This window comes from Engraulis encrasicolus, unplaced genomic scaffold (genome assembly GCF_034702125.1).
Source record: "Engraulis encrasicolus isolate BLACKSEA-1 unplaced genomic scaffold, IST_EnEncr_1.0 scaffold_27_np1212, whole genome shotgun sequence".
In the NCBI taxonomy this organism is placed as follows: Eukaryota; Metazoa; Chordata; class Actinopteri; order Clupeiformes; family Engraulidae; genus Engraulis; species Engraulis encrasicolus.
This window is the reverse complement of record NW_026945566.1, coordinates 2,090,217-2,099,378: the sequence shown is the minus strand read 5'-3', so window position 1 is coordinate 2,099,378 and position 9,162 is coordinate 2,090,217. Positions and strand designations below refer to the sequence as shown.

The 9,162-nt window shown below is 41.5% G+C and overlaps 1 protein-coding gene across 1 annotated transcript in view; it reads right to left on the bottom strand.

Moving 5' to 3' along the window:
* Nucleotides 1-658: 658 nt before the first annotated feature.
* The window catches only part of adcyap1r1a (adenylate cyclase activating polypeptide 1a (pituitary) receptor type I), a 61,188-nt gene continuing 52,684 nt past the window's right edge, over nucleotides 659-9,162 (bottom strand). Inside the window, exons 13-14 of the mRNA XM_063192979.1 lie at nucleotides 3,556-3,597; nucleotides 659-930 (exon numbers count right to left, since the gene is read on the bottom strand). Of these exons, the coding sequence (XP_063049049.1) occupies nucleotides 727-930; nucleotides 3,556-3,597 (246 nt within the window). The 3' untranslated portion in view covers nucleotides 659-726. The remainder of the gene's footprint in view (nucleotides 931-3,555; nucleotides 3,598-9,162) is intronic.

Sequence of the window (9,162 nt, the reverse complement as noted above, 5' to 3'; positions counted from 1 at the left end):
GGGTATGACCAGTGGTCATACTGTATTTTGCAGAATTAAGTATTTGTATTTGTGTGGCACTATTGTAAGATGTGCTAGATTTCAGCAGCACCCATTGCAACCTGGCTTTCTCTTCTTTTTAATGGTATAGTATCTGGATAGATAAATGGCTAGAGCCGCCTGTCAGCTGTGTCTATTTGATTTTAGTTGTTTGTTTCAGTGTAATTGGGGGTAGAACATTGGAATACATAGTTAAGGTGGAGAGAAATTGTGAGTGTAAGAGTGTGTGTGTGTGTGTGTGTGTGTGTGTGTGTGTGTGTGTGTGTGTGTGTGTGTGTGTGTGTGTGTGTGTGTGTGTGTGTGTGTGTGTGTGTGTGTGTGTTTGTGTGTGTGTGTGTGTGTGTGTTTATCAATCTCTGTGTATTCACATGTACTGTTTTTCTGTGTATAATACTGGACGTGTGTGTATGTGTGTGTGTGTGTCTGTATATGTGTATATGTGTGTGACTGTGCACTTATCATTTGACATGTGACTGGACTCGTGTGCATGTGTGTGTGTGTGTGTGTGTGTGTGTGTGTGTGTGTGTGTGTGTGTGTGTGTGTGTGTGTGTGTGTGTGTGTGTGTGTATGTGTAATATGTGTATGTTCCTTTGTTATGGTGTCTGTGTGTGTGTGCGTGTGTGTCTGTGGCGGCAGGTGAGGCGTGGTGGTGGTTGTTGGCGGCGGTGGCGTTGGCGGCTCAGACGTTCAGGTTGGCAGGTTGAGGTTGGCGTTCTCCGCCTGGGGGCTGGACATGCGGATCTGCGAGCTGCTCTTGCTGAGGATGGAGAGCTGCGTGCCCCCGTTCACCCCGCTGCTGGCCAGCGACGGGTGACGCTGCTGCTTCAGGTCCACAGCAAAGTACCGGTTCACCGTCCAGCTTCGCCATTTCCTCTTCATCTCCGATTGCACCTTTAGGGAGAAACTTGAAGACGTCATTTTTTTAATATAACTTTAGCTGAAGAGGCGCTCGGCTCGACAAAATTTTATTTATTTTCTCCATCTCTCCATTATCCATACTACTCATCACAAACCCCTCTTTTTCTTACATTATATTACATTACATTACATTGCATTACATTAGCCTAGATTTAGCAGAGGCTTTTGACCAAAGCAGCTGACAAGGAGAACATTCAAGAGTACAGAGTATTGAGTACAGCAGTATACAAAGTTAAAGGGGCTTGCCACTATTTTGGGGCTTAATACAGTAAAAATCATTGGTCGGGGCTTATAAAGGTTTATAAAGTATCTTATTTTTCATGTAAGCCGTTGTCTTGCTTTAAGACAAGTTAAAAGAGGGAGTATGTAGCTAAGCTAGTGAACGTCAATGGATCGCTGTAGCATGTAATGTACCAATGATTTTAACTGAATTAAGCCCCAAAATAGTGGCATACCCCTTTAAGTAGAACTATGAGTGCGTATACATGCAGTTCAGTATCCCGAATATGATCGGGATATTAAGTATCCCGAATTTGCGTTTGCGCATATAAACACTTCAGTATCCCGAATAAGCCCTTATTCGGGATACTGAGAAATCGGGATATGCTAGGTGGAGTTTTCCGAAAGAAGCCGGGATACTGACGCATGTATACACCTTATCCCGAATACAGGGGCTTCCCATGGAACGCTGTTGCTGGTATCCAGGCTACACGCATTTGAAGAGAATTCTATAACGGCCAAGAATGTAGACTGGGATATAACGTTCTGTGCGCATATAAACACCTTATCCCGAATATGATCATAACCGGGATAAGCCTCATATTCGGGATACTGAACTGCATGTAAACGCACTCAGTTAGAGAGGAGAAAAATAGTGGAGGACCTATTCAATGTAGTGCAGGTCAGTACCCATGAATTAGAGCTGTGTAGATTTAGCTATGTTTTCGTATTTGTCTGTTAGGTATGTACTATATGGTCAATGCCACATTATGGTCACTATACAGTAATAGACATTTACATGTAATAACTTTTTGAAGAAGAAAAAAGATCCCTTGAAATGTTAAAAAAAATACTCAAATTCAAAATGAATTATGGAATGTATTCAATTGAAATCTAATGTTCCAAAAATGATCCATTGTGCATTACTAAAATAGTAAGTTGGATTAATGGATGTTTTTGGACTGTGCATACTGTACACTACATACTGTAGTAGATACACTACATATGAGCACCACTGTTTTCTGTCTTCCCTGTGTGTGTTTCCTACAACTGACCTGAGTATCAGAAGATTTTACACTACAACAGAGACGATTGTTTAAATGCAAACAGTGAATACTAGTCAGAGGGATTTCATGAATAAAAATGAATAAGCCGTTCAAGACATTAAAGGCCATACTTGCAGAACATGTGGAAATAAAACAGTTTTTTAGGTTGTCAGCTCGGTTATCAACAGTATTTCAAAATGGAGAAACAACAAAACCTTGGAAACCTTGGAACAACTGTCATGAAGTTTAGCTGAAATAACCCCAATGCGGAACTCCACCCTCTTGAGGTATTAGCCAGACTTGGAATTAACATTTTTACATTTTAATTTTCAGTGCTCTCTGTATGTCAAAAAGATATTTTTTCATAAGAAATATTCTCCTATTTTGCTTGCAAAACAGGTCCATGCTCCAAATCCAAATTATCTCATCCCCACTCATCAAAATAATATCCCTCTTCAACGGCTGTCATAATGGGGGCTGAGAAGAGCACACGGGGCCCCCTGCTCAACTCAGCTTTGGATTTAGGAAACTCAAAACATTTTTTTTTCAATTTGTCTCCATACTTCAAAGCATGTTTTCCTATCAAGTGAAGTTAATAAGTATGGCCTTTTCCTGCCTGATGCTTTCTCCCCGCTGCAATTTTATGTTTTGTTTTTTTCATCATCTTTTACCATCATCATCCTCATCATCATCATAAACATTTTCATTTTGAAGAGCTACTGTTAAAAAAAAATCTTGACTGGCCGTCATGAAGTGGGCTGAAATGACCAGTCTGGACATCCTGACCCCATCCCCATCCCCATCCCCATCCCCATCCCCATCCCCATCCTCATCCTCATCCCCAGCACCATCCACATCCCCATCCTCATCCCCATCACCATCCCCATCCCCATCACCATCCTCATCCCCATCCCCATCCCCATCCCCAGTCCCCATCCCCCATCCCCACCCCCATCCCCATCACCCATCCCCATCCCCAGCCCCAGCCCCAGCCCCATCCCCAACCCCATCTTCCATCCCCGGCGCCATCCCCATCCCCATCCCCATCCCCATCCCCAGCCCCACTACCGGCCCCAGTCCCAGCCCCAGCNCCAGCCCAAGCCCCATCCCCATCCCCATCTCCATCCCCAGCCCCATCCCCATCTCCATCCCCATCCCCATCCCCATCCCCATCCCAGCCCCAGCCCCAGCCCCAGCCCGTAGCGCATCCTGGCTGCCAGCCTAGATCACTGCACTCTCTGCCTGCTGCAGCTGTTGACAGAGTCCCTATGGTTCTCAGCACACTTCATTGGTTTGCCCACAGTTTGCCCGGAGCAATAATAAACAAGCTTACCTCTCCATTCAGGAAGCAGTAGAGGACTGCCACCACAAAGCCCTGCAAAATGGACAGAGAGAGAGAGAGAGAGAGAGAGAGAGATAGAGAGAGAGAGAGAGAGAGAGAGAGAGAGAGAGAGAGAGAGAGAGAGAGAGAGAGAGAGAGAGAGAGAGAGAGAGAGAGAGAGAAGAAAGAAAGAGAGATGGGGGAAAAAGTCAGAGGGGGATGGAGAGGGAAAGAGGGACAGAAAAATAGAACTCAGTCAACAGGGTTTTTATGTTTACTTTTCATTCAAATAGATAGTTTTTACACAAATAATGCCAAAAATAAAACAGTGGTTCGATGTATTGGAGATGGAGAATCCATTAGGAAACTGCACATCACTGCGGCCGACTGACATTCTGGTATTACGTCTTTTTTTTTTTTGGTTCTTTGATGACATAGCCCTACAACTTGAATGCTTTTCACATACCCCATCTGGCAGGAGCAGTGGAGATGACCCAGTATTACAGGTCACTGATATGAGAAAACTGTTAAAAAAACACCTGTACATTCTTTTGCCCGTACGGTCTTTTTATTATATCATTTAGATGGATTGCACTTGTCTCACTCACTCACACAGTCACTAAAAGTGGTGTATTTGATAGACCTATTTTAATATTTATTTTTCTTCAAATGCTACTATTACTATGTCAGAACGCTATAAAGGACTTTTAGAAAAAGCACAACAAAATACCTCCTCTTAATGTATGTTCTCTACAAGTCTTCTGTTGTCCAGTCTTGCACTTTAAATGTCTGTATGAGCACTGTCTATGTCCATACTGTCTTATGTCCATGTATGAGTACTGTCTATGTCTATACTGTCTATGTCCTTACTTAGATTAGTCTATGTCTGCATGGGAGAGCAAGAAACGTAATTTCAAATTCTTTGTTTGACCAGTGTGCATGTAAAGAAATTGACAATAAAACCAACTTGAACTTGAACTAAAAGGTGCCAAACGCCTGCACAAGGTCTGGTCTTTCACCGAAAACTTGGGGCAACTAGGGGCCCCTACAAGAACATAAAAGGATTTAACCCTTGTAAGGTGTTCGGGTCATTTTGACCCGTTTTCAGTTTTTGCCTCGAGAAAAATAGTATCAGTTATCATTCTTTCGCACTGAGATTCACTGGCTTTGGCTCATTTTCAGTGAGGAACATGAATCTAAAAAAAAATAGTGACCCCCCCCTTGCCAACCCTCCTGCACATTTCTATTACACATGAGGTATTCCCGTATCACTTTGGGGGGCTCATACATCAATATTTTCTAAACTCTCTGATACAACAGTGATAACATGTTGAGTAGACAAGGCAGAGGGTGAAGTATGTAGAAATAGGAGTGCAGATATTGTTTGGTCCTTCAGTTGTGCATCAATGTTTCAACCTTGCGCGAGAAGAGCACTAGTGGTTCAATCCGAGAGCTTGGATTGGGTTTACTCTCTTTCTCTCCTTATCTTGCTCTCTCCCCACTCTCAAAAACATACAAACCCCAACTCCGGTGAAGTTGGGACGTTTGGTAAACAGTGAATAAAATCAAAATGCTATCATTTTCAAAACATTCAATCTATTCATTAGATGGAGAATAGTGCAAAGACAACATATTAAGTGTTAAAACCGAGAAAAAATATTGTTTTGGGGGACATATGTACTCATTTCTAATTTGATAAATGCAGCACGTCTCAAATAAGTTGGGACGGGGATCAGTGAAATTTAGTAAACATCCAAATAAGATAAAACAACAAAGAAGAACATTTCAAAATGAATTGTACTGACGGACAATATAGGTGTCCAGGTATAAGATCATCACAGAGAGGCTGAGTCACTCAGAATTAAAGATGCAAAGGGAATAATTACCATAGTTATTACATACATTTTTGAATTCCCTTTGATTTCCCACAATTGAGTGTATATAAGACATATTTTTGTTATTAAAATCATTGTATAGGTTCATGACATCATGAAATATATATTGGCTGTAGTCTCACTCTAGCACTCCAGGGATTAGAGCTATTGAAAATTGACCATATTAAGAATGCTTAATGCCTGCAAATGATACAGGGGTGTAACATTCTCCTAAGCACCTGAGCTCACTTGAAATAGACCCAGAAGACATGGGAAACTGTCCTTTGCTTACAGAAGTCAGCAGAAGTTGTAGAAGTCCATTATTTTTGACAATAATAGAGCATTGCACATCCTGTGCTACAGTGAAAATGGACCATCCAACTTGTGTTAGTGATAACTTCAAAAGTCAGCCTCCATGATGGCATGCGGGTGCAGTAGTGCATTGGTTAAGATGTTCTCACTCATCTGTAGAGTTAAATACAGTGCTGAATGGTATAAATGGGTTTTAAACAGCATGAAAAGCCACTCATGCATTATATTTTGAAGGGAGATCTTCGATTACTGCCATATAGTAAGGTCAAATTGCATTCTCTACTATGTTTTAACAGTTTGGCTCCATCATAAGGACCAGCAGGTGATAAAATGGTGGGCTTTTGGTCAAGACCTGTCACACTGTAAGCACTACAGAAAGGAAAACATTGCAAAACATGGCAAGGAATACACCCACCATTTAAGCTGGTGAAATCATGTCCAAGATAGGAATTAACACTGTTTTTTATATAATATCATCTCATCGGTTAATGTATTTAACTGTTAAATGTTGTTTTTTGTTTTGTTTTCAGTCTTCCTCGACATTTACTGCCTTTTATTGTCCCCGTCCCAACTCTTTTGAGACGTGTTGCATTTATCAAATTAGAAATGAGTACATATGTCCCCCAAAACAATATTTTTTCTCGGTTTTAACACTTAATATGTTGTCTTTTCACTATTCCCCATCTAATGAATAGATTGAATGTTTTGAAAATGATAGCATTTTGATTTTATTCACGGTTTACCAAACGTCCCAACTTCACCAGAGTTGGGGTTTGTAAATAAACAGAAATTCACAGGCAGGGTGAGCGGAACATGAGGATGAATATGAACTATGTTTTTTTTCATTTTTCATTATTTTTCTATATGCCCGGGTCAAATTGACCCGAACACCTATGTAACCAAAACACAAACACCTTACAAGGGTTAAGCATGCAGTCATTTTTCTATCCAGTTTCACAATTTCCGAGTGCCCTTCAGAGGGCAATTGGTCTCCAAAAACAAATCTGTAACTCTGTGAGTTTTTGTCATTGACACATATAGGTCACACCATTAGAAACCTCAGACCTTCCAGGTTCCAAATATATATATATATATATGAAATGAAAATACTTGAAAATGTCAGGGTGGTGCAAGCAGCCTAAAAGCCTCTGAAAAGCCTTAGACCTCAGAGGGTTAAATAGGTTGCCGTGAAAGGGCTAGTGTGCAGGTGTTTTAGCATTTCCTCATTTTCTCGATCTTTCATGTCAAAATAAAAGATCTGCTGGAGCCCATTAGCAAGCAGAGCCAGCCCAATGGCGGCTAGATGATGCTTGACAAAAAATAAGTACTTGATGCGAAATGGTAATGATTTTGTAAGTATACATTTGACAATGGCAGGAAAAAGATATGTATGATGCCCTATTCATTTCCACCACATACAAATTCCAATGTACAGCAGAAGTGCAAAATACGTAGTGATCGTGAGCGTGATGCATCCTATGATTACAAATGCGTCCTACAAGCAGACTACGTGCCTACTATTGAAGCTGTAACAGGTGACCTTTTCCACATTGATAATGTAATATTTATATTGTAAAAGGCATCCATTTACAAAACAAACAAAAACAAGTACAACGTTCAAACACAAGCTGCACCTACAGTGAACACGCAAGTATCAAACATGTTGTAAACAGTCGGGAGGTTAAGAGGTTAGCTCGAAACTGTGACCTTGGCATGACATTGTTATCATGGGGTTAAGCACCCTGCCCAGTAGCCTGCTGGCTCTAGGTGTGCGAGCATTTCCTCGTGTGTGATTACTGTTGTTTCTGGGACACTGGCAAGGCTGTCTGTACTGCAGCACTTGGCTGGGCATGTAAGATGGCATACAGGGCATTTTCCTGGTGGGCCGCCATCCTCAGGGACCTATGCTGTTGCTTTTTGTTGTTGTTATTGGTGATGTTTGTGTTTTTTCCCCTTAGAGACCGGCCCTCAATTTAGATGGGGTTGATATACCGTCAATACTATACAGTGGTGTTGCCTGGTTACCACCAGAGCCAATCACAGATCAGAATGATTGTGTAGAACTAAAGGCAGCAGCATGGGAGTTCCCAGGCTAATAGTGGAGTGAGCTAGTGGTAACACTTTACTTTACGGATTGCTAATAAGGTGGTAATTTCGTGTTAATTTTCGTGTTATTTCATAGTTATTTCAGGATAATAACTGTTTGTTTTTAGCAACAACAGCAAAATAACCATACAGATTCCAGTGCATTGTGTGTGTGTGTGTGTGTGTGTGTGTGTGTGTGTGTGTGTGTGTGTGTGTGTGTGTGTGTGTGTGTGTGTGTGTGTGTGTGTGTGTGTGTGTGTGTGTGTGTGTGTGTGTGTGTCTGTGTGTCTGTGTCTGTGTGTGTGTGTGTCAAGAATTAAATTACCACCTTATTAGCGATCCGTAAAGTAAAGTGTTACCGAGCTAGTTATAATATCATGGAAGAGCAGGGGGCTGTGTGGTGTGAGGGGCTAGTCTCTATAATACCCTGGCTGTTTCTGGACCCCAGTCCAGCCCTGCTGCCTGTACCTGTGCTGTAGCGCTTGGCTGCATGCCCGGCTAGTGTCATGAGGTTCAAGTGAGCTTTTGCTTCCCGAGGTGGCAGAGGCGATCCGTCTAAATTTGGCTTAAATATCTACGCATAATCTCTTCAGGTGGGGAGAAAAACTCACGTTGAGGTGAAATGTTTTCTAAATCCATTTTGTCTAAATAAACAAGCACTCTTCATCCAGGTTTGATGAAATCTTTTAACAGTTTTACAGAGAAACTTAAAAATATCAAATGATATTGTCAACTCTCTAGATTAGGCTGCAGTGTATATACAATAATGACTTAATTGAACGGTTAATGTTTCATCAAATAGAATACTATAACCAGCTAATATTGATGTTTCCGTTAAATAGCCTACTTAATACCAGGTTCAATTGGCATTTCATAATTGCTTGCTCTCTCTTGTGTTATCATAATTCACGCTCACGTGTTATCACTTGCACTAAATCCTATTTTCCCACCATGCGATCACTGCCTGAAGACTATATAAGACTACTGCCTGTGCCAAGTCTTTAGGGCAGGGGTGAGGGTGAGGGTGAGGGTGAGGAATGTTTCAAAAGCCGTTTATGGCCCTTGAGGCCATCTTATTTGGCCCAGATGTCATTTCAATGTTGTGCAGTTTCACATGACATGGTTTTGTAAAGAAATCGTAGAAATTACATTTGCAATACAAATAGATTATCTCTCAAGGGACCTAGTGAAAGTGGGGTCTGTTGTAAAGGTGATCACCTTCAATATAGCCCTAAAGTGCGGGGGGAAATCCTGGTTTGTGTTCATAGTAGTATGGCCCTTGGAGAACTTTATCAAATTTGAAGTGGCCCTCGAATGAAAACGGTTCCCGCAAATTTGATCCAGTACA